General features: G+C 48.9%; 9 protein-coding genes and 1 non-coding gene across 19 annotated transcripts; 5 read left to right on the top strand and 5 right to left on the bottom strand.

The window, feature by feature from the left end:
• Positions 1 to 49: 49 nt before the first annotated feature.
• FOIG_01079 (methylmalonate-semialdehyde dehydrogenase (acylating)) lies at positions 50 to 2,315 on the top strand. Its single transcript, XM_031197708.1, has 2 exons — positions 50 to 977; positions 1,029 to 2,315. Exons 1-2 carry the CDS (start codon positions 320 to 322, stop codon positions 2,081 to 2,083), a joined length of 1,713 nt encoding a protein of 570 aa, XP_031073475.1. The 5' UTR covers positions 50 to 319; the 3' UTR covers positions 2,084 to 2,315.
• FOIG_01080 (uncharacterized protein) lies at positions 124 to 6,257 on the bottom strand. Of its 4 annotated transcripts, XM_031197709.1 has the most exons (4): positions 5,007 to 6,257; positions 4,566 to 4,945; positions 3,469 to 4,509; positions 124 to 3,415 (listed from the first exon to the last, which is right to left on the bottom strand). In XM_031197709.1, the coding sequence occupies exons 1-4, from the start codon at positions 5,267 to 5,269 to the stop codon at positions 3,123 to 3,125; spliced, it is 1,977 nt and encodes a 658-aa protein (XP_031073476.1). In that variant the 5' UTR covers positions 5,270 to 6,257; the 3' UTR covers positions 124 to 3,122. The 4 variants fall into 4 exon arrangements, with proteins under 4 accessions (XP_031073476.1, XP_031073477.1, XP_031073478.1 ...); XM_031197710.1 differs by having other exon boundaries at positions 124 to 4,509; XM_031197711.1 differs by having other exon boundaries at positions 4,566 to 6,257.
• On the top strand, positions 6,044 to 7,377 carry FOIG_01081 (uncharacterized protein; the record flags this gene model as incomplete). The annotated part of the gene is made up of 3 exons (XM_031197713.1): positions 6,044 to 6,111; positions 6,873 to 6,896; positions 7,371 to 7,377. The coding sequence occupies 3 exons, from the start codon at positions 6,044 to 6,046 to the stop codon at positions 7,375 to 7,377; spliced, it is 99 nt and encodes a 32-aa protein (XP_031073480.1).
• FOIG_01082 (uncharacterized protein) lies at positions 6,278 to 10,125 on the bottom strand. The gene is made up of 3 exons (XM_031197714.1): positions 10,096 to 10,125; positions 9,372 to 10,043; positions 6,278 to 9,297 (listed from the first exon to the last, which is right to left on the bottom strand). The coding sequence occupies exons 2-3, from the start codon at positions 9,763 to 9,765 to the stop codon at positions 8,555 to 8,557; spliced, it is 1,137 nt and encodes a 378-aa protein (XP_031073481.1). The 5' UTR covers positions 9,766 to 10,043; positions 10,096 to 10,125; the 3' UTR covers positions 6,278 to 8,554.
• Positions 10,126 to 10,315: 190 nt separating this feature from the next.
• FOIG_01083 (uncharacterized protein) lies at positions 10,316 to 11,616 on the bottom strand. 2 transcript variants are annotated; one of them, XM_031197716.1, is made up of 4 exons: positions 11,193 to 11,540; positions 10,845 to 11,134; positions 10,491 to 10,792; positions 10,374 to 10,438 (listed from the first exon to the last, which is right to left on the bottom strand). In XM_031197716.1, exons 1-3 carry the CDS (start codon positions 11,338 to 11,340, stop codon positions 10,493 to 10,495), a joined length of 738 nt encoding a protein of 245 aa, XP_031073483.1. In that variant the 5' UTR covers positions 11,341 to 11,540; the 3' UTR covers positions 10,374 to 10,438; positions 10,491 to 10,492. The 2 variants fall into 2 exon arrangements, with proteins under 2 accessions (XP_031073482.1, XP_031073483.1); XM_031197715.1 differs by having other exon boundaries at positions 10,316 to 10,792; positions 11,193 to 11,616.
• A 425-nt stretch (positions 11,617 to 12,041) lies between these two features.
• FOIG_01084 (uncharacterized protein) lies at positions 12,042 to 15,302 on the top strand. 2 transcript variants are annotated; one of them, XM_031197717.1, is made up of 4 exons: positions 12,042 to 12,818; positions 12,932 to 13,608; positions 13,659 to 13,952; positions 14,001 to 15,302. In XM_031197717.1, exons 1-4 carry the CDS (start codon positions 12,414 to 12,416, stop codon positions 14,974 to 14,976), a joined length of 2,352 nt encoding a protein of 783 aa, XP_031073484.1. In that variant the 5' UTR covers positions 12,042 to 12,413; the 3' UTR covers positions 14,977 to 15,302. The 2 variants fall into 2 exon arrangements, with proteins under 2 accessions (XP_031073484.1, XP_031073485.1); XM_031197718.1 differs by having other exon boundaries at positions 12,042 to 13,608.
• A 134-nt stretch (positions 15,303 to 15,436) lies between these two features.
• Positions 15,437 to 17,438, top strand: FOIG_01085 (uncharacterized protein). The gene has a single exon (XM_031197719.1). It carries the CDS (start codon positions 15,470 to 15,472, stop codon positions 17,213 to 17,215), a length of 1,746 nt encoding a protein of 581 aa, XP_031073486.1. The 5' UTR covers positions 15,437 to 15,469; the 3' UTR covers positions 17,216 to 17,438.
• On the bottom strand, positions 17,191 to 17,953 carry FOIG_01086 (uncharacterized protein). The gene is made up of 2 exons (XM_031197720.1): positions 17,575 to 17,953; positions 17,191 to 17,525 (listed from the first exon to the last, which is right to left on the bottom strand). The coding sequence occupies exons 1-2, from the start codon at positions 17,794 to 17,796 to the stop codon at positions 17,337 to 17,339; spliced, it is 411 nt and encodes a 136-aa protein (XP_031073487.1). The 5' UTR covers positions 17,797 to 17,953; the 3' UTR covers positions 17,191 to 17,336.
• A 610-nt stretch (positions 17,954 to 18,563) lies between these two features.
• FOIG_01087 lies at positions 18,564 to 18,658 on the top strand. Its single transcript has one exon. It is a non-coding gene; the product is annotated as a tRNA-Ile (tRNA).
• Positions 18,659 to 18,713: 55 nt separating this feature from the next.
• On the bottom strand, positions 18,714 to 21,146 carry FOIG_01088 (uncharacterized protein). Of its 5 annotated transcripts, none has more exons than XM_031197725.1 (3): positions 21,084 to 21,127; positions 19,665 to 20,774; positions 18,714 to 19,593 (listed from the first exon to the last, which is right to left on the bottom strand). In XM_031197725.1, the coding sequence occupies exon 3, from the start codon at positions 19,504 to 19,506 to the stop codon at positions 19,105 to 19,107; it is 402 nt and encodes a 133-aa protein (XP_031073492.1). In that variant the 5' UTR covers positions 19,507 to 19,593; positions 19,665 to 20,774; positions 21,084 to 21,127; the 3' UTR covers positions 18,714 to 19,104. The 5 variants fall into 5 exon arrangements, with proteins under 5 accessions (XP_031073492.1, XP_031073491.1, XP_031073490.1 ...); XM_031197724.1 differs by having other exon boundaries at positions 19,665 to 20,854; XM_031197723.1 differs by having other exon boundaries at positions 19,665 to 20,978.

Consider the following 21,146-nt stretch of genomic DNA (forward strand, 5'->3'; position numbering starts at 1 on the left):
TGTCAGCCCAGCTCTTGGGGGAAGTTGCTAGCTTATCATGAGTTGCTCTTGCCGCCCCGCACTGACTCGCCTTTGGTGCTTGCAAGTGGTGGTGACCTTCTCAGATGAACGCCCCTCCAATTGCCTCCGCACCGTTGACATAGCCGGGACAGTATCTCAGTATAAAAGTCTAGAGAACCCATGACCTCCTGAATTCTGTCCTGTTTGTTGCTTCATTGGAAGTTATCGAGGTCAATTGCTCTCCCTCTCTTAGCTCTTTCCCCTCTCACTTACACACAACGTATTTGAGCCTCATACTGTCATCTTCATTATCACCATCATGCGTCGCGCAATCTCTCGCGGCCTGGGTGCTTCCAGCCGATCTACTCCCGCCCTTTCTCGATCCTCTCTCCTCGCCTCATCTAACATCACAAGCGGCTCGTCCCATGTCGCTGCCAGGCGCATTCATGCGACAAGCAAGCAGCTTCAGCCTGTGACGGCTGCCCTGGCCTCAACCGCCAGCAGTTATCCTACCACTCACGCAAAGGTCGAGGCGGTCGATACTCCCTACTTCATTGACAACAAGTTTGTTTCGTCTTCGACCGATAAGTACATCGACTTGCACGATCCCGCTACCAACGAGCTCGTTACTCGCGTCCCTCAGATGACCGACGCTGAGATGAAGGCTGCCGTTGCAAGCGCCGAGAAGGCCTTCAAGTCATGGAAGAACACTACTGTCATCTCTCGACAGCAGATCATGTTCCGATTTGTCCAGCTTATTCGTGAGAATTGGGACCGCCTCGCTGCCAGCATTACTCTCGAGCAAGGCAAGACCTTTGCTGATGCCAAGGGTGATGTCCTTCGTGGTCTTCAGGTCGCTGAGGCTGCTATTGCCGCCCCAGAGCTTCTCAAGGGTGAGGTCCTTGAAGTCTCCAAGGACATGGAGACCCGAACCTACCGTGAGCCCCTGGGTGTCACCGCTGCTATCTGCCCCTTCAGTGAGTAATCGGCGACTCCCTAGCAACATCCCTTAGCTAATTAATGTGTAGACTTCCCTGCCATGATTCCCCTTTGGTGCATCCCTATTGCCACCATCACTGGAAACACCCTCATACTCAAGCCTTCTGAGCGTGACCCCGGTGCTGCCATGATCATTGCCGAGCTTGTCCAGAAGGCTGGCTTCCCCGAGGGTGTTGTCAACATCATTCACGGTGCCCACCGCACCGTCGACTTCATCCTCGATGAGCCCGCTATCAAAGCAATCAGCTTCGTTGGTGGTAACAAGGCCGGCGAATACATCTTCAGCCGTGGTTCCGCCAATGGCAAGCGTGTTCAGGCCAACCTGGGCGCCAAGAACCACGCTGTCGTCTCTCCTGATGCCAACAAGAACCAGTTCATCAACTCCATTACCGGTGCCGCTTTCGGTGCTGCCGGTCAGCGCTGCATGGCTTTGAGCACTCTTGTTATGGTTGGCGAGACCAAGGAGTGGCTCAACGAGGTCGCCGAGCAAGCCAAGCATCTCAACGTCAATGGTGGCTTCGAGGAGGGCGCCGATCTCGGTCCCGTGATCTCCCCGCAGAGCAAGGAGCGTATCGAGAAGCTCATTGAGTCTGCCGAGAAGGAGGGCGCTACTATTCTTCTCGATGGCCGTGGCTACAAGCCCAGTAAGTACCCTAACGGTAACTGGGTTGGCCCTACCATCATCACCAATGTCACACCTGACATGACCTGTTACAAGGAGGAGGTCTTCGGCCCGGTCCTTGTCTGCCTCAACGCAGAGTCCATTGATGACGCTATCGACCTTGTTAACAAGAACGAGTATGGTAATGGTACTGCTATCTTCACCAGGTCTGGTGCTACTGCCGAGACCTTCCGCAAGAACATTGAGGCTGGTCAGGTGGGCATCAATGTCCCTATCCCTGTCCCTCTGCCCATGTTCTCTTTCACTGGTAACAAGAAGTCTATTGCTGGTGGCGGTGCCAGCACATTCTACGGAAAGCCTGGCATCAACTTCTACACTCAGCTCAAGACTGTCACAGCTCTATGGCAGAGTGCTGATGCCGTTGCTAAAAAGGCTGATGTTTCCATGCCTACCCAACAATAATCAGGCAACAACTCAGATGGTGGATTTGTTTTAAAAGGAAAAGCGAGCAAGCAAGAACGGGAGACGGAAAACGGGATATTGATGTAGAATGCATATCTGCTAGCATAATAAGGGCAATAGTCAGGCTGTTGGGCTCAGCCGAGTGTCATGAAATTTCAAAAACATCGGAAACTTCATTCTATTTCGCTATATGTGTCTTACTCATTTTGCAATCTCTTTTCGTCGTTTTGACTATGCCACACGTGAGATATATGTTCTTGGCACTCTCAAAATATTTTTGAGTGCCAGATGTAGAACAGTCATCCCACCCAGCCCCTATGAAGAGGCGCAGGATTGGAAGAACGACTAATAGATGACTAGAGAGATGCGTGGTGAAGAAAAACGGCTGGTAAGAGAGGACCCCAGATGAACCAGTGTGATTTAGGGACTTTAGAAAGCAGCTCTGGATAGAGACATCTGAGCACAGACTCTGGCTTACATTATCTTCATGTATTCAGAGCTGATAAGAAAGAGAACATGTGGGATCGTATGTATGGCGGTAAAACATCATAATAATAATGAATAATGATAATGAACAATGATGCAGGTTGATAAATAAAATAGATTCCATGATATGAGTAGTGACTAACTACCAAGCGTGTCGTGATATGAGCAAGATTACGCCCATCTGGCGATCGATCTTACTGTGTTGGTGGCCCTCTTCTATTGCCCATAATAACGTCCGTCTCTAAATATGCCTTCCTGGTCCCTCCTCCTTCTGTGAGTGGTGGTTGATCGGGCGACATTGGCCCATCCTGCTTAGTTCTCTTCAATGATGATGCAGGTCCAAGCTGGGCACTGTAGGAGTTTGCATCAAGGATGATAAAATATTGTCAACAACTCCGTACTCCTGGATATAAGAATTCGAAAATGCCAATGTGTATGGGGATCTCTTGTCCCTTAGATGGCTCTCGAAGAATTTCAGATAGAGTACGGGCGAGTCTAAGGGTTGCGTGGGCTTTGGCTGGTCCTCTATATTAACTCATGATCCCCTCCGAGCTTACTGCGTTGGAATTTTCATGAATCCGTCATAATATTCATCGAGCCATCGAGCTGCCTGAACACCAGACTCATCGAGGCTTGAGTCCCAGCGACCTATCGAGCCGACATAACCATCGGGACGAACATTGACGATGGCTACCTCGCCAGGTCCCAGGCTGCCGAGCCATTTGTTAGTGCACAGGGAGCCACGGGTGTCCTGATCGGGAATGTCGTCGAGGTAGAAGGTCCAACGGCTGTCTTGCAGAAGAGGTGGGAGATCTGAGATTTCAATTTCCGTCTTGGGCATGGTGGCTGATTGACTTGTTAGCAAGCGATCTCCAAGTACAAGATGCGAAGGAACTTACTGATAAGACCAAAAGTGAAGAGGTGGCTGACAACGGTGTATCGCTCAGGTCGGGAATAAACATCCTCAGGAGCTGGTGCTCGGGGTTGAGAAGCATAAGAAGCGCTAGCTGCAGCAGATAGACGGCTAATAAAGGAGTCTGTACCTGCAATAGCATGGCAGAAAGTCTGCAGAAACGGTGCTGATTGTTGAACATCCCACATAAGAAGGTAGATTCGGAACTGGCCGAGCATAGGAATGTCAAGCTGGATATCCACAGGGTTGGAGTCGATATATCGAGTCACCTTGGCGGGAGGCAGAAGGCAACCTGGCTTGGCGTCTCCCATTACAAAATGGTTGTTTCCAATTCCTGGTCTGTTGATGGCATTCTCACCATATTCAGCACCAATTCCGGAAATGAAACGGACGTTGGTCCTGAAGTTCTCAGCGAGTGCAATGGCGTCGCCACCAGCAATTTGGTTCGCATGCTCATAGTCAAAGTTAACCAAGTCCAGGGCAATCTTGCGTCGCTCTTCCTCGTAACTCTCGAGAAGATTTGGCTTGGCCAAGCCTCGAACCGCAAGGTTCAACTTCCACGACAAATTCCACGAGTCGTGCATTGAGGTGTTCATACCCTGTGCTGACTTGGGAGAGTGGGTGTGGCTGGCATCACCAGCCAGGAACGCCCTCAGGTGGCCATCAGTGAAGCGACTAGCAACCCTCTGACCAACCTGATACCGGCCGAACCACTCAACGTACTTCCAGTCCAAGCGGAACGGCGCCATAATCTTCTTCGCGCGCTTCATCATGAACTCCTGACCCAGATCGCGGCGATCAAATTTGGCACCAGCCTTCAGCTCAATATAGAAACGAGTCATATTCCTCTCTCGAGGAATGATGAGAATGGAACCGTGCTCTTGTGAGTAGACGAGCGTCTTGGACCAAATATCGGGGAAGTCGGTAATCAGTTCGCCATCGAGAACGCCCCAAATGGCAGCCTGAGACATGCCGACAGCCTTGACATCGGGGATACTCTTGCGAACTTTGGAGTGTGCACCGTCACCTAAGTAGTAATGTCAGTTTCTGAGCGTATGATAAGTGTGAGGGTTTACCACTCACATCCAATCAGGTATTGAGTCAGAACCGAACGCTTGTCTTGATTGACATTGGCACGGCAGTTGACTTGGAGGGGACCAGTCTTGTTGTCGGGGACGCTGTACGACTCAAAAGCCATGTTTCGACGGACCTCCTTGCCACGCTTTTTCATATCCTCAAGAAACAGCCCTTCGACCATACCTTGATGGACTAGAAGAATATAGGGGTCGAGAACATCGATAATAGGGGGATAATGGACTTCGCGACCAAGTCGACGAAGAGGTTCGTCCGCGGTGCTACGCCAGAATGCGATATCGAAGACACGAACACCTTGTTTTAGTAAAGTATCTGATAGTCGCATTTGTCGGAAGGTTTCGATCGTCTTTGGCTGAAGGCCATCGGCTCTATTTTCGAGGTCAATTGGGTTGTTTCAGTGGTACAATTGAATCGTGGTGATAAGCTTACCTTCCCACGGGCGTCTGATCGGCTCGATCATCGATTACCTCAACGTTGATGCCAAATCTGGTCAGGTTTGCGGCCAACATTAGACCGGCAGGTCCTGCGCCAACAACACATACTTGACATTCCAGCGGAGGCTCAGGAAGACTGCGAAGAAGAGCCAGAGGATCTTGAAAGGGAGGAGGAGAGCCTTCCTGGCGCTCACGATGTGCTGGAAAGGGGATTTCCATTTGATCCATGTCGTCAGATTGGACAATGCTAGGCACCATGTTACAGTGGAAGTCTTTGGGAGATCACAAGATCATGGACGACCTCTGTCGGTTCAAATTGTTGACAGAGTGTCGTCCGGCAGTAGTTGCGAGAGGTAAAGGCGGCGGAAGCTTCTGAGTCAAGGTAGAAGATGCCGCAAACGATCAGGCTGGCGACAAACGACGAGGTGTGTGGGAAGCAAAAGATATTCGGTAAGGTGATATTCTCTGAGGAAGTCCGTCCACTCAGTTATCGAGTGCCGTGCGTATCACACCCGGGGTGTTATGTGAACTCCCCGATATCGCCGGATGAGAAGAGGTCGTCAAGATCGAAGTCGCAAAATTGGATATGTCGTAAGATGTTTTGGAGATTTCGAGTAGGTCGCGTAGTAGTATTAATTGGATATGTATGATAGAACAGATCGATCGGTAAGTGTATGGGGTTTTCGAGGTCGCGGGGCAGAATGGCCGAGTAACTATTGGACAGGCTGAATCTGACTGACAAGCTACAACTGAGACGACAAGGGTTTGTGCAGATATGCAGACTACGATGAGAATGGCGAACAAGGTGGACGAGACGGCCGCAGTGATGGCAGAAACGAAGATACAGACGATGGACGACGGAGCACGAAGAGGGACACCGAGGTGAAGAGAGGATAAGAGAGGGGCTAAGTATGAAGCTATTCCGAGCCTCAAGGTCAGATATAGGAAATACAGCACCCACGGACGGGCAGGTACCGGATTTCGGGTGTTGATGGCAAGCGACGACCGGGGTGCTACGATGCCCTGACCTACATGGATCAAAAAGAGAGACAGAGAATGGATGGGAAGGACCGGCGCAGGGTCGAGGGCAACAAGGGCAAGTGAGATGGGGTCACAATTGCCTGGAGCAGAAAAAATGGCATGACACGATTATCGACAGCAGGCGGAGGCAGGCGACGCCAGACCTGACGAGGAGACAAGAAATGGGCTGATTTCGCGGGAGATTTTGCTGGTTCGCTGCCACACGGTCCACTCAGAACACGGTTGACACGTTCAACTGGGTCTAACTTCCAGGGCCCTTCCTCAAATGCTTCCGCCAAGCTCGTTCACTCTTTTTCAATGGGTCCTTCCTGTTGGAATGCAACTTGAAGGGATCCACATGCTGTCTCTGGACCTGTCCCCGCTTGACGATATAGCATGTGATTGGACGATAATTGATGAATTGAATGCTTTTATGAACCCCAAAGCCAAAGCACCGGAAGTTTTGAAGAAAAAAATAGGTGAAACAGCCCGGTTGGCATCATCACTTTTAACCAGATCCGAGCACAAACATTTATATCAAAGTGTAGATATCTCTGAAACAAATAGTGACAAATCAATGGCAGAAAATAACACTGCTAGAAAGAAGGTCTAGAAGGCTAGACCACGGACCAGGTCATGCACCAAGACCTAGACCAATCCTCAACACCACCACCTTCTCCTCCTTTACTGTACAATGACACTTTGGACCAAGACAAAAAAGACGTTGAACCCGTGCCACACGCTCGCACTGTTTCGTCAAAGAATCCACTTCTGCGGCTACTAGTCTCCGATGAAAACGTGGTGTGTCTGGCACCAGATTGTGTGTTTACTGCTCTGACAGCAGCAAGGATCATGCACTTGTTATGTACGTAGATGGGCTTCTCGTACAATATTCAATCCGCATCTGCTAACCTGTTATACCCTTTTCAGCTTTGGTCCAGTGATTTGGCTGCGGTCAGGACATGAACGATGGAGTATCAGGGTCTGACATCGCATGTTATTAAGTTCCTTTTGCCTCTTCTCCAATACGCCGACAGGAACTCAGGGTCTCTGAACCAGGATGAGGCCGTTCTCGGGCGGTGTCATTATCAAGCACCGCGAGCGGATGCGATCCATCCATCTGACACCGGTTTCCCCGGCCTTTGTCTGAAGTTTTGTAAGTCAATGACAGATCTGGTTAAGTCCTGTAGGTTATCAGCTGAAGTTGTCTAAAGTCGGGGAATTGACAATATCCAGCAAAGCCACACCGTAAGTTGTGTTATATATAGGAACCGTTTCATTGACTCAGATGGGATGGATCTGCTGGCAGTAACACACAGATTCAAACTGATACATGCAGGTATTAGCTCAGTGCTCAGCTTATGTACCTGATATCGTCCTGTGCAACAGAAGACGCAAGCATGATGCTGAATTAGGGACTAGCATGCAGATTCAACGCAACCTGCCAGTGTTGCAATTTTCTCAACGCCGTTTGGTTACTCAAACGGACAGCCACATAGTTTTCTCAAATTCTCAAATTCTCATAGTCTGCCATCTCCTGTCCAGGATGAACCCTGGGTACAGTCTGCAAAGACCCATGCCCTACATGTTACGCTGCCACATTTCAGGCAGTTGAGCTGACGATGGAGCCCTTCACCACGACATGCAGCGAACGATGATCATCTCATGATATACAATTGAGCAAGGTATCTGGCAGAACGGTCCCCCTTTTCACCTCGATTGCATATGCAAGCTGTCAAACTCATCACAAATATTGTATATGTATCAACATCGGAGCTGATCCTTTTGCGCAGTGCAGCGTAAGCGACGTCTCTCATCTCATCTTGTCTGTAGGTGCCTTGCCGCCAGCTCACCCATTGGGAGTATTCCGCATTGGAGCCAACCCAAGTCCTGGATGCCAATCTGTTGACTCATTTATCGCATCATTATATCGGCTCATGCCTGGCTATCACTCGAGTTATGCCGCGCGTTATATGCATCCTACTAGAGCGGCATGTCTGAGTGCTCTCAAATCAGTCAGTTGGCACCACCAACATGACATAACATCCGGGCTGGGACATCACCAACACAATGGTACTCTATTACATGGATGACCTATAACGCACAGGCTGGTTCGGACTTAGGTATCTGGGCAGCCCGAGCTCCCACGCACGCCCTTTTCAATCGGACGTTGGGTCTTGTAGTGAGGAGTGACACTTTGAATTGGCTCGAGAATGAGTTTATCAAGTATCTCTGTTGGAAACTCATGGGCCCTACCTCAGTAGACACGTATGAAAACTGCATAGTATTGCAGAGAACAATGATTCACAATGTCTTCAATGTTCTAGTGTTACATTCATTGGCCACCATATGCTGGGATTACATTCCTTGATAGTGAGAATCAATGATATCACGACCAGTTCTGTGTGACTTACCACAATTAGTCACATACAATGTGATAACGTATACGCGGTACAATATGGCAAAATGAAGCAATAGCAACCACAATTCATCCGCAACATTCTAGTAACAAGGCAGTCTTAATCAGGACACCAAAACCGTACTGGCGGTTGCGTTCCCGTCAGCTTCCTTCTCCTCACCATCGTTCTCAATGGCTGTATCCACATCCTCAATGACTTGACGACCACTGAAGTTCTTCATATATGCCTCTGCCTTGGCTCTTACTGGAATTGCATACCAGTCAGGTTGCATACGTAAAGCAGCCAGAATGGTACCCGTGCCAGGAATCACAACATGCCCACTACGCCCTGTGAGAACCTGCCTAACCACTGCATCGGCCACTGACTCGGGTGCAAGTGGTGGCATCAAGAAGTCAGTGTTTTGGTAGTATCCCTTGAAAAGAGCAGTGTTGGTGGGGCCTGGATGGACGATAACAGTCCTGACCTTGGGCGCATTATATCTGGTAGTCAACTCAGCGGTCAAGCCTTCGTGGAAAGCTAAAGCAGCTGCTTTTGAAGCACCATAGTCTACCAGGTTAGGAATTGTCAACCAGCTCGCATAAGATGTCAGGGTTACAACCATGCCGTGGTTTTTAGCGACCATATCAGGAACAAATGTCTTTGCTATCCAAAAGGGCGCAAAGGTATTGACGTCAAAGGTGAAGCGGATATCGCTTGGCTGAGAATCCAAGATAGTCTTGCCCCTGACAACTCCAGCCACGTTGATAACGACGGTCGGATGTCCCACCTCAGCCCTAATCTTTTCAGCGACGGCCTCGACGTTTTCGGGCGATCGTAGGTCGCATCGAAAGTGGTGCACGTTGGCCGCTATTGGGTACGAAGTCAGCCTCCTCCTGCTATTCTGAGCTTGATCTGGGGTCAGATATAAAAAGACAACATACAAACTTCGAAAGACATGGGCTGAACATCAAGAACGACAACTTTGACGCCCATTTCCTCAAAAAGCTTCACAATTCGCCCTCCAATACCTCCTGCGCCACCTGTTACGAGAACAACTTCGCGCTTCCAGTCATATTTGTCGTCAACCCAGTTATTTCTGGTCTTATCGGACCACCATCCGCTGGCCCATCGCGCCAGAGCAACGTAGAATAGTGTTTTGAGGTGACCGGAGGCGCTAGGATGAAGAATGGATAGGTCTTGGCCCTTCTTGGTGAGGCGAGCGAACAGCACGAGTGGAAGTAGGAGAGCTGGGTTGAGAGCAGTCTGACGAATGAGTCGTAGTACAACGTCAGCGCAAAAGCCTTCTCGTGGGATGAGTCCTTGATGCATCGGCATGATGGCGTTTGAGTCTGGTGTAAGCCAATATTTTGTGGTCAGATTACACCGAGATACGATTACTTTTCCACATGAAAAACAAGCAGTGCACAGGTCCAAGAGAGCAGCTCAAGTACTCGAACAACGCACTTTACGCCTCGGATGCGCATAGGCATCTCTTATGGAGGGGGAATGGGCTTGATGCATGGTTCTCATGATGGAGCATGCAAACCGAGGTCCTTTTCCACGAACAGCTACCAACTCGCTGCTCGCTGCAGTAGTTCGCAGGGATGACAAATCTGGGGTAATAGTCAATAACCTATTCGTCAGGGTTCTCGTAGCAGCTCCTACCGAACAACATCTTTGCTTGCGCCAAGCCGGACTATCATGAGTTAAAGATTGTTGTGGATTGTTCCTCGGCGTCATGGTGACCCCGCAATTCGATCGCCTTACAGCTATACTGAACGGGGATGATTCCTTAATTGGCATGGCAGATGATGGTTGACATGGCGATTTGGTAACCTGCATTGGTTAGTGGAATTTGAAGATGTGTGGCAATCTAAGACGAGCTGTTTCAACTTTCACGCTCAGACTTTGGGACTGTGAATTACTATGGCTCGAGAGCATTTGAACGATGAATGGATTCCTGAAACAAGTTTGCTGGAATGCAATATACTATGTAAAAGAGCTTGCGCTTCTTAAGTTAGGGGGTATCAGAATGTCAAGAGGCTAATCAGGATCTTTACAATTAAATCGCCATGAACAAGCTCACCAATCCAGCATATACCGCTAGTTTCGAATCAAGGGCAGATCCCTTCGAATCCTCACCACTGGCATCAAGCTCGGTCGAGTCACCTGGCGCAAACAAAACGCCCACTTTATTAGCTGCCTCTGCGTCAATTTCCTCGGGCGAGAGTATCTCATTCGATAGCTCATCGCAAGACGGCCGATCATCATCCTCAGGAATCGAATTGGTGACGTTGATTGGAACGTCGAAGATGGTATAGTGGTCATCGCCGTTGAGCCTAAAGTTTTGTCGGATGGAAATCTGTGTATATTGTCAGAACATCTTCTAGCAAGGGTACACAAGTATGGCTCACGTTGTAAACACCGCGATCACTGTCTCCTTCAGGATTTCCATCGCCAACAAGACAGTCAGGCCACACCCAGTTAATGTGCTTGACCGTACTGCCTGGTTCTTGGGCCATGATCTCCCCAAGACTTGCGTTATTAGCGGTCGCCGTCCCATTAGAGATGGTCAAGTTGCGACCTGTCATGTAACTGTAGAGGAACATCTCGATACTGAAGATCTGGTTGTCGTCACCTTCGTCATGCGGCGGCAACGGCAGCTTGCCGTTGGCGGTCACATCTATAGCGACGTGCAACGTATCTTGTATCAACAATGTTAGTCTGTCGAAGCTATCGTCGACGGCGTAATGTCAACTTACCCCCTCCAAGGGGCGTGTTCGGTTGAGGGGCATCCAGCACCACAAAACCAGGTGTAAAGATCTGGCCGTTAGAAATCGTAAAGTTCAGTCCCAGCGCGCGCCCAGCCAGGAGCAGCACGGCTGTCAGTTGTTGCTTTGATGATAACATTGCCCTAGTATCAAGTGCTATACAAGTCCTGGCAAAAATGAGGTGTGAGAAAATGGTACCGCAACAACAAATTCATCATCGCGGGAAATACGGCACAGGATTCAAAATGACTACATCTACTTTTTGAAACCGGAAATTGGGCTTGGCCGAGTATCCAATACAGCTGCAAAATCCTTGGGAGGTGTTTGAGAATGGGGGCTTGGTCCTTGATAAAAGTGAGATTACAAGGGTATTTTACCGGTGGATAAGGCTAAGAACATAGAGAATGAGGATGAATGATTGTTTCTATGCCTTTTATCTTGAACTGATGGCATTCCAAGTTCGGGTTTAAGACTTACTTGGTAATAAATAGCTTTGATTCATGAACACCAGACTTACATAGTATAATCGTTAAACCATGCTCATATTATAGTGTTGCAGCGCATTATGAGCATCAACCATGGTTCAGAATCAACTTGACAAGGATTCAATCATCATCTGAACTAAAATGCAGGGTCCTAGCTACGTAAGTACTTCCCCGGCTGAAGAAGAGAGTTAGAGCTGAAAATAACAAGAATGCAAAATGTACGTTTTGGCTCTTCAATGGAGATCATTAATTTCTCCATCTCCAACTGGTAGCGGAATTACTTCCCCCAGTACCACTTGAGAGCCAATGAATCCTCAGAGGGGCATTTACCGGCGGAGCCCCCAATAGCCAAGAGCTAAGAACCACCAACACCGCCTGCTCAGAGCAAAAGATCCTCTACCAAATTGGCGGCTGTGGAGCTCTTTTCTTTTATCGTGACAGAAGATATCTCACGATAGGGGAATCATTGGCTTCTAAAAGTGATCGCTAATAATTGTGATCCGAGGCTCTTCTCATTGCCCGGCTCTAGCGCTAACTCAGGTTGTCAGGTCAGTTCCTCCAACCCCTCCTCTCAGTAAAGGTAATCGACTTCAACAACATCAAATCTTGATTCAAACACGTCGTTCTTCAATCTGAAGCTCAGGGACTTCAACCGGCCTTGTTCATTGGCGTGTACTGCTGCATTTCACTCAGTACAGCAACTCCATTACAGTACAGCAAATCCAACATGCGGCTGTCAAGTCTCATCGCCCGGCACGGCTCCGTCCTTCGGCGCTGTTCCGGAGCCGGAACTCGGCCGGTCTACTCTCATTCTCAACGCCGCCTCATGAGCTCCTCCTTGGCTGGTGTCAAGGACTTGCTCAAGGTCTCGGACGAAATCACAGACGCTGTTGCCACTAACAAACCCATCGTTGCCCTTGAGTCAACTATCTACACTCACGGAGCCCTGGGCAATGAACTCGCCCTCCAACATTCAAATCTTGTCCGCAGCAATGGAGGTATTCCCGCCATCATCGCCATTGTTGATGGCGTTCCTACTGTTGGAGCAACAGCATCTGATATCATTCGTATGATTGAGAGTGGAAACGCTGTCAAGGCGTCCAGGAGAGATATTGCCTACCTCGCGGGAATGGTAAGTCAACCTAGGTACTGATGTTGGTCATGCCTCTCATGTGTGCAACAACGCATTCACAGTCAACACCTTTGATATACAAAGGCTACAAGGCTGACTGAGATTTGCTTCAGGGCTTGACAGGACAGAAGATTCATGGCGGCACCACCATATCAGGAACTATGTTGCTCGCCAGGCTTGCGGGCATTCGAGTATTCGGCACTGGTGGTCTCGGCGGCGTCCACCGCGGAGGTCATGACTCAATGGATGTTTCTGCTGATCTCACTGAACTTGGCCGAACCCGAGTCGCTGTCATCAGCAGCGGTTGCAAGGGCTTCCTCGATATTCCCAGGACACTGGAGTTCCTCGAGACCCAGGGTGCCCATGTTTCGACCTTTTCAGACGGACGATCTGGAAAGATTGATTTCCCTGCTTTTTGGGCTCGTGATAGCGGCATCAAGAGTCCTTCTGTTGTCCATACCGAGAAGGAGGCTGCTGCTATCATTCTGGCCCAGGAGAAGCTTGGTATTGAGTCAGGCTTGCTCTTCGCCAACCCAATCCCGGAGGAATTTGGCATTCCTGCGCCTGAGATGCAGGCTTATATCGAACAGGCTGTCAGGGAAGCCAATGAGAAGGGCTTCACTGGCAGCGCTAACACTCCGTATATCCTGGGTAGACTCAAGGAGCTCACAGGAGAGAAGGCCGTTATCGCCAACAAGGCGCTGGTAACGTCCAATATCACCCGGGCCACCAACATCGCTGTCGAACTCTCAAAATTGTTGTCTTCTGGTTCTGAGCCAGTCAAGACTTTGTAAGTGCAGCGATGAATGGTCTCGGACGTGAATCTAATTGTAGCTATAGCAATTCATACTCTGCCGCTTCATCTGCACCTGCATCTCCTGCTCCTACTGAGCTCAAGGGGCCAGAAGTAACGTCCGACAGTAAGGCCGATATCCTTGTCGCTGGTTCCGTTGCTGTTGATCTAAGCTGTGACTATGCCCCAAGGTCGGGTGACGCTTCACCCGTCCTCCACACCTCGAATCCATCTAGTATCAGCCAGTCAATTGGAGGCGTCGGCCATAATGTAGCTCTCGCTGCCCACTCTGTAAGCAAACATGCTCGAGTACGGCTCTGTAGCATGGTTGGTGATGACGTGTAAGCGTCCTCTCGTATTGAGATCTGGCCCTTGCTGACGTGCTGCAGTGCTGGCAAGACCATTCTTAATGGACTCGAAGCCTCCGGCCTTGACACTACCTACATTCGACAATTAGGCCATGAATACCACGGCTCTAATAGAACGGCTCAGTACGTTGCTGTCAATGATGCAAACAAGAATCTAGTCATGGCTATGGCCGATATGGGCATCTTCACAAACCACTCTTTTCCCGAATATTGGAAGTCTGCCGTCCGGGGAACCAAGCCCAAGTGGTTGGTAGTGGATGGTAATTGGAGCGAGAAAGATATTCGAGCATGGCTCAAGGCTGGCCAAGACCAGGACTGCAAGATTGCCTTCGAACCAGTATCGACAGCCAAGTCTATGAACCTTTTCTGTCCTCAGAAAGGACACCCGAAACTTCGAGTCTTCCCCAAGCCCACAGTAGACATCGCTTCTCCCAACAGCTACGAGCTGGCAGCCATGTACTCTGCAGCTCGTGATAACGGATACTTTGAGGCCCCAGAGTGGTTCGATATCATCGACGCCTTTGGCATGCGAGGTGCCCGAGATCGGTTTGTTAAGATGACTTCAGCCGAGCTGACTGACGCTGGTGTTCCTGTTCAGTCTGTTCAACTACTTCCTTATATTCCGACTATTGTGACGAAACTTGGTCCTCAAGGTGTTCTCCTGACCGCCATCCTCGAAAAAGATGATCCCCGTCTGAAGGACCCTGATTCCGAGGAGTACATCCTTGCTCGCTCAATGAGCGACCACCCCAGCGTTGGTGGGCTCTATATGAGACTCTTCTCTGCAGCTGAAAAGGTTCAGAACATTGTATCTGTTAATGGGGTTGGAGACACGTTCTTCGGTGTTTTGATCTCTGGATTGGCCCAGGGTGGCAAAGTCGAAAACCTCATTGATGTTGCACAAGCTGGCTCATGTTTGACACTAAAGTCTCCTGAGTCAGTGAGTCCTGATCTACACAGACTCGAAAGTGTGTTGGCACAGGCAGCAGCAGAATAGTGGGAGAAGGACATTTAAATACCCGAAATTGGTTTTTTCTTTCTTTTCTTTTAGGCTTTCTTGTAATTCCTAGCATCCTAGACTCTCACATCTGCGTATACTTCCATCATCCTACCTAAGGTATACTTAGGCTAGACACCAAATCCGAAGTTATGGGAGCCTGTGAAGGCCACTGTGGGCTCGCCAAGCTCACTCAGGCTCATTCTTGAGTAATCTTATCAGTTTCGACTTCTACACTGCTTGCAAATTACAATGCTTCATTTCCAGGTTTGATTGGTTCTACGAATAGTCTTGCTTCTCTTATATGGATGCAATATCAGCCTCGTTCAATCTCTCTTGTGATTGGTCACGACCCCACTAGTATTGAAATGGAAGAACCTATCATAGAGAATCGCGTGCGCAAGGCTGCCTGGACCCTCTAAAAAAATTCCATGGCTATAAACATTTCCAACCAGAAACTGCAAAACTTACTCCAGCGAGACAAAGGACAACAATGGCGCCACCACAAGACGAAGAGATGTTAGATCCCTCATCTTCCTCCTCCTCGGAGAACGAGTCTCAATTTGACTCAGAAGATGAGGTTCCTCAAAAGAAGCCAACCATTGCGCTCTACGATAAAGATTCGGACGAGGAAGAGTTGGAGCGACTTGTTCTAGGTAACAAGGCAGGCTTCCGGGCGCAATTGTTCAAAGACGATGGGATTTTTGATAGCAGCTGGGGTGCGGAGGGTAGGGACCTTCAGCTTGTCGAGCAAGATCCTGGACTGGAGGAAATCGACGATGCGGACCTGTTCATGTTCGACACCGGTACTGGACCAGGCGCTGCAGAGGTCACAAAGGCAGCAAAGCCCACCGATGGAAACGCTCCTGTATGGGAGGATAGCGACGACGATAGACTGGCCATTTCCCTGGCTGGAGCCGCTCGGTTACGAAAGCTGCGAAAGACGGAAGCCGAGGATCTTGTGAGCGGAACTGAGTACAGCAGAAGGTTGCGACAACAGTATCTCCGACTTAATCCCCTCCCGTCGTGGGCGCGCGAAGCAGATGGGCGACCTAGCAAGCGAAGGCGATCATCCGCTGCGTCTGACTCTTCAGCAGACAGCGATTCCGACTCTGAGATTTCTGCCCAGCCTCTTGAGAAGTTCCTTCGCGACGTCAACAGTCTGGCCGGAGCTGGATCAACCAAGAAGAGGCGCTTACGACCCGAAGTCATTGACATCCAACGCACACGAGAGATCCCAGACAAGCACAAGGCCCCTATCGCCAACCTTTCCTTCCACCCCGAGTTCCCGGTCCTCCTCTCCTCCAGCACCGCTTCTGTCCTCTACCTCCACCACATCGCTCCCGCCGCTCATCCTACACCCAATCCTCAGTTGACTTCAGTGCAAGTCAAGCAAGTCGATGTTCGAAGGGCCGAGTTCTTATACCCTCGGGGCGACAAGGTGTTCTTCGCTGGTCGACGAAAATACTTCCACCACTGGGATCTCAAATCAGGAACAGTGCAAAAGACAACGCAGATCCTCGGCCACAGGCTCGAGCACAAGACTATGGAGCGATTTAAGCTCAGCCCGTGCGGTCGATACATGGCTATTGTTGCATCTACCAGAAAGGGAGGCGGTATCATTAACGTTCTGAACACGACATCTATGCAGTGGATTTCGGCTGCCAGACTTGCTAGTCAGAATGGCATTGCAGACTTTGCTTGGTGGAGCACTGGAAACGGTATGACTATCCTTGGTCGAGATGGCCAGGTTGGCGAGTACAGTATGGAGAGCCGCTCATTCTTGGGAATATGGCATGATGAGGGTTGTGTTGGTGGTATTGTTCTCGGTCTTGGCGGTCATCAGGGTCCAACTTTACTGGGTGACGATCGATGGGTCGCTGTAGGTTCTAACAGCGGCATCACCAACATCTACGATCGCAACGAGCTTGTCATACTCAAGTCGGAGGATGTATCTATTAAGGAGCGTCCAACACCTACAAGAGTCTTCGAGCAGCTTGTCACGCCCATTACACACATTGCTTTCTCACCAGATGGTCAGCTCATGGCTTTCGGAAGCCAACATAAGAAGGACGCTTTGCGCCTTGTGCATCTACCTACTTGCACAGTGTACCGTAACTGGCCTACGGAACAGACACCTCTTGGAAGAATCACAGCAGTCGCGTTTGGAAATCAGAGTGACTTGTTGGCGGTTGGTAATGACACAGGGAAGATCAGGCTTTGGGAGATCAGGAGTTAGATATTTAATGGACACAAAACGGCGCATGATTATCTACAACCAATATCCTCTGTCACCCCATGGGTGGTCTACTCAATATCCAATGTAACATCCCGTGTCTGATCCTTCTCCGAGGCATTGTTCAGTTGAACATATGCTTCAACAGCGTCCGAAGTGGACTGTCCTTGGGCAGCTGGCGTCGGGGGAAGAAAGCTTTCCTCTTGCGCGTCCAAACAATAAGTTCCTTTCTATTCTTGAAGAGCTCGACATCATCGGGCTTGGTCTCACATTGCAGGAACTGCTTAATGTTGACGTTGATGCTCTTGAGCGCCTGTAGTAAATCAGCATCTGGAAGTTATCATGGGTATCTGAAAACTTACGTCTCGGCATTTAGTCTTGCTAGGAAGGTCACTCGGGAGGCCTAGATCGGCACAAAGTCTTTGGAAGTCCTGTAGGGTGCCTTTCTTGAAGTAATCGTTCCACTGATCCATGAGGGTCACATGCTTGTTACTAGATTCGGACGAGTTGGAGGGAGCGAGGACGATGACACCGGAGCGGTCAACTCTATCACCGTCTGAATCTTCATCAAGGGGTCGAGCCATGACTGAGATGGGAATATTGTGTTCAGGTTGAGAGTAAAGTGGTTATGCTGACTTCTTGATGACTTCTGGGTCAGATCTTACGAAGAAGAGTATGAAGGGAAGGATGGGTTTATGTTCGTGGGATTACATGTAAGGCCTCCAGCAATATTTACCAGACCGAAGTGACAGTGTGACCAGTCCAGTGACGAAGATGTGAATAGCCTGGCAACGTTCACTTATGTTACTTGAAAGAGTTAACTGCAGGCTGCCGTCCGCCCATGATGCAGTTATCCGCTACGGATGGTCTTCACTATTCCTCCTTTCCTTGTTCACTTTCCTAGCAAGCTTCTGAGTTATATCTGATTCATATACATATACATCAAGAGAGGAGTAATGCCGAAGCCACACATAAAGCAACACGAGCTGTTTTCTAAATACAACCACAATATAAGGCGTCATACACTACGCCTAAAAACACAATAACCTTGTTATCAAGTCAACAGATCATACAGCTGCTGATACACATACATATATAGATATGAATCAGTGCGAGCATTACAGTTATTATTGGCACAAAGGCAACAAACACTGGATCTCGGTTGCTTTTCAAGCTCCATATTTGTTGCGATGTTGGGCATCTCTTTGATCCAGGCTCTTTGTCTTTATGAACAACATATTCGTATGTCAAGAAATTCTTCATGCTCATGAGAGCTTTGTGGCCACGCATTGTCATAATTTGATATATTGCAAATGCCCGCGAATCTTCAACAACAAGCAACAGCTGATCGGCTTCCATAGCTCAGTTGGTTAGAGCGTCGTACTAATACTTCAAACCGAGTATCCGGTGATGCGAAGGTCTCAGGTTCAAGCCCTGGTGGGAGCAAGTCTCCATTGCCTATCAGCTGTTATTTTTTGGCCGTTTGCAGTCTTAGTCATCGATGATTCTATCTGTGACTTGAGTCTTTTCGTATTATATTCGAGATTTCAATGGTATTGGTATTGCACTGCCTAAACAGGTAATTCGCACACGGGAGCACCCGAGCAAGGAAGGAAGAAAGAAGCCATAAGCGCTTGCCTTTTGGATTAAGGTTTACTTAAACTTCCTTTACTATTGATATTTATATATATATAAATATGAGCTTGGTATTCGTAACTTATGATACATCGAGCTTGTTTCCCTGCTTGAAACATCCCGACTATGCTTTGTTGGCAAATGTCAAGTAGGTAGGTGGCTGCTTAAGCTCACTGCACGAACGCCTTATTGCGGTTATGTAGAGATATTAGTGGGAAACTCATTTTCCCGGTCGAAAACCGAGCATATGTTTCGATTCACAGATCCATCCATGGGAACATCAAGTAGGTGGGCAAGTGTATATACGTATGTACATACACTAAGGCTGGAGCCGGCCGTTGTGGTGAAAGGCCCCCAAGCTCGTAGCCAAGCAATTGAAATGGCATACATGTCCAGCCAACATCATAAGATTTATTTAGTGTACATACATACTTGTGAGGTGTGATCGGATCGCTGTAGGGTATGGCAGCCAAAGCTGATCTGAGATCACGGAGAAAATCGGGTGAAGGAAAGACAAGGATGAATGATAATGTCATGATGTTAAATGCAGTTTGCTTTTTGTGATGAATGCAGAGGCCCTCCAACAAGTGAGCGTTTGTAATATTTGCGGTTGAAGATGGGCGATGTTGGCAACGCGCTGTGTTGCTGCACATTGACATAGATGGCTAATTTGTTGCTAATTGGCTGAAATTGAAATATAACTTGGAATGGCCTCGAGACGGGCCTCATTTGAGAACGAGGCAACTCTAAATCGGGTTTAATACTACAGTCCTGCAATGCACGCACTGCGCTATGCAATGCAGAGTATGTACTGTACATAAATGCCGCCGGGGAAGCCTGGCATGCCTGCGCAAGCGTGGTCTGACCTCTGCGTGTTGGATGGCAGCAGATCCAGGGTCATTGGTGAACGGAATCCTGAGTGGCCAGATCGTGACGCAGAATTTCGGCAGAAGTCGCTCGCGCGATAGGCATTTGAAAGCGAGGTCGAACTGTTGGATACAAGCTTCAGTCCAGCTGGCAAATCAATTCACAGACAGACAGAACGGAACGCGGCACGGGCTGCATGGTATCGATCGATGATTCATTCATCCATAGAAGTGCCTAGTGTCTACGCCTGCCACGCTCTTCAGTGGCTGCTGAATGCTCAGGGAATCGATACTTTTCAAGGCGTTCATTCAGCTGCTTGATATTGATTGTGGCGACCTGAAGAGGAATGATGTGGTGTGCTGGTAAGGATCCAGAGTGTTGAGGCTTGAGCCGTGGTTGGTCAGTTTCCTCTTTGTCATCCTCAGACTACAACTCCCACAGGATGTGGCCGAAACAGAACAGACACAGATGCCTAACGAGGATCGCGATGTCGAAAATAGGAAAATTAAGGGGACATCAGTTGACCTAAATGCAATACACAGCCAACCACTCTGCCGGAATCAGAACAAAGAAACTCTGACGGTTGACCTGGCTGGCTGAACCCGGAACTGCCTGACAACCCGTCATATGCTCAGGCCTCATCCCATGAGCTGTGGTACTTGGAGGATTATTATGGAAACTCCCCCGTACAGCACGTCAGCTGTCTGTGATTGTCCAGAGCTGACTTTCAAGTTCATGTCGAATGCGCCTGTAACCGAGAGCAAGGATTCAACTTATGTATGGGTCCTACAAAACCTTCTTTCCTTGCTTTGTTTGTACAAGGCTGGATATGCACATATTCATCACAGCCCTCACTTTGCACCCTCATCCTTGACAGTACCCTAACTTATCTATAGCCGAGAAAAGCTGAACACACAAAGACGGGGCAGAGACGTCTGTCTTACTGCAGGTCATAAAATTGATCTGAGGTGATGTATGTACCTAGCCAGGACCCAAGCTCGAGCCCAGATCTGAGCCTGGCTTCGTTTACATCCTGGAAAATTTCCATTCACAAACCTCACTTATCGAATGATAAAAAGATTAGAGAACCAGGATTAAATGGTTGATTTTGCAGTGGAGGTTTTCTGATGCAGGTATCCACTGAGGCGCCATAAGCTCGGACCCAGCCTCCAGCTTCCAGGGGATGTAAGGTCGTTAACCCGCACTAAGATCCATACCTGGTGGAGGTACATAATGACTTGCACGAAAATGCAGGAGGCAGGTGCTTGTTATCGGATCTTGGTAGCCGTTTACAAATGTCGATTTTGGTGGGGGTGGAGGAAGGAAGCAATTTGGAAAGAAAAATGGAAAGAAACCGAATAGTACATACCTAATTCGTAGATGAACAAGTTCCAAATGAATCTAATAACTTCATTTTAACAGCGTAACCAAG

Source organism: Fusarium odoratissimum, assembly GCF_000260195.1.
Source record: "Fusarium odoratissimum NRRL 54006 unplaced genomic scaffold supercont1.1, whole genome shotgun sequence".
In the NCBI taxonomy this organism is placed as follows: Eukaryota; Fungi; Ascomycota; class Sordariomycetes; order Hypocreales; family Nectriaceae; genus Fusarium; species Fusarium odoratissimum.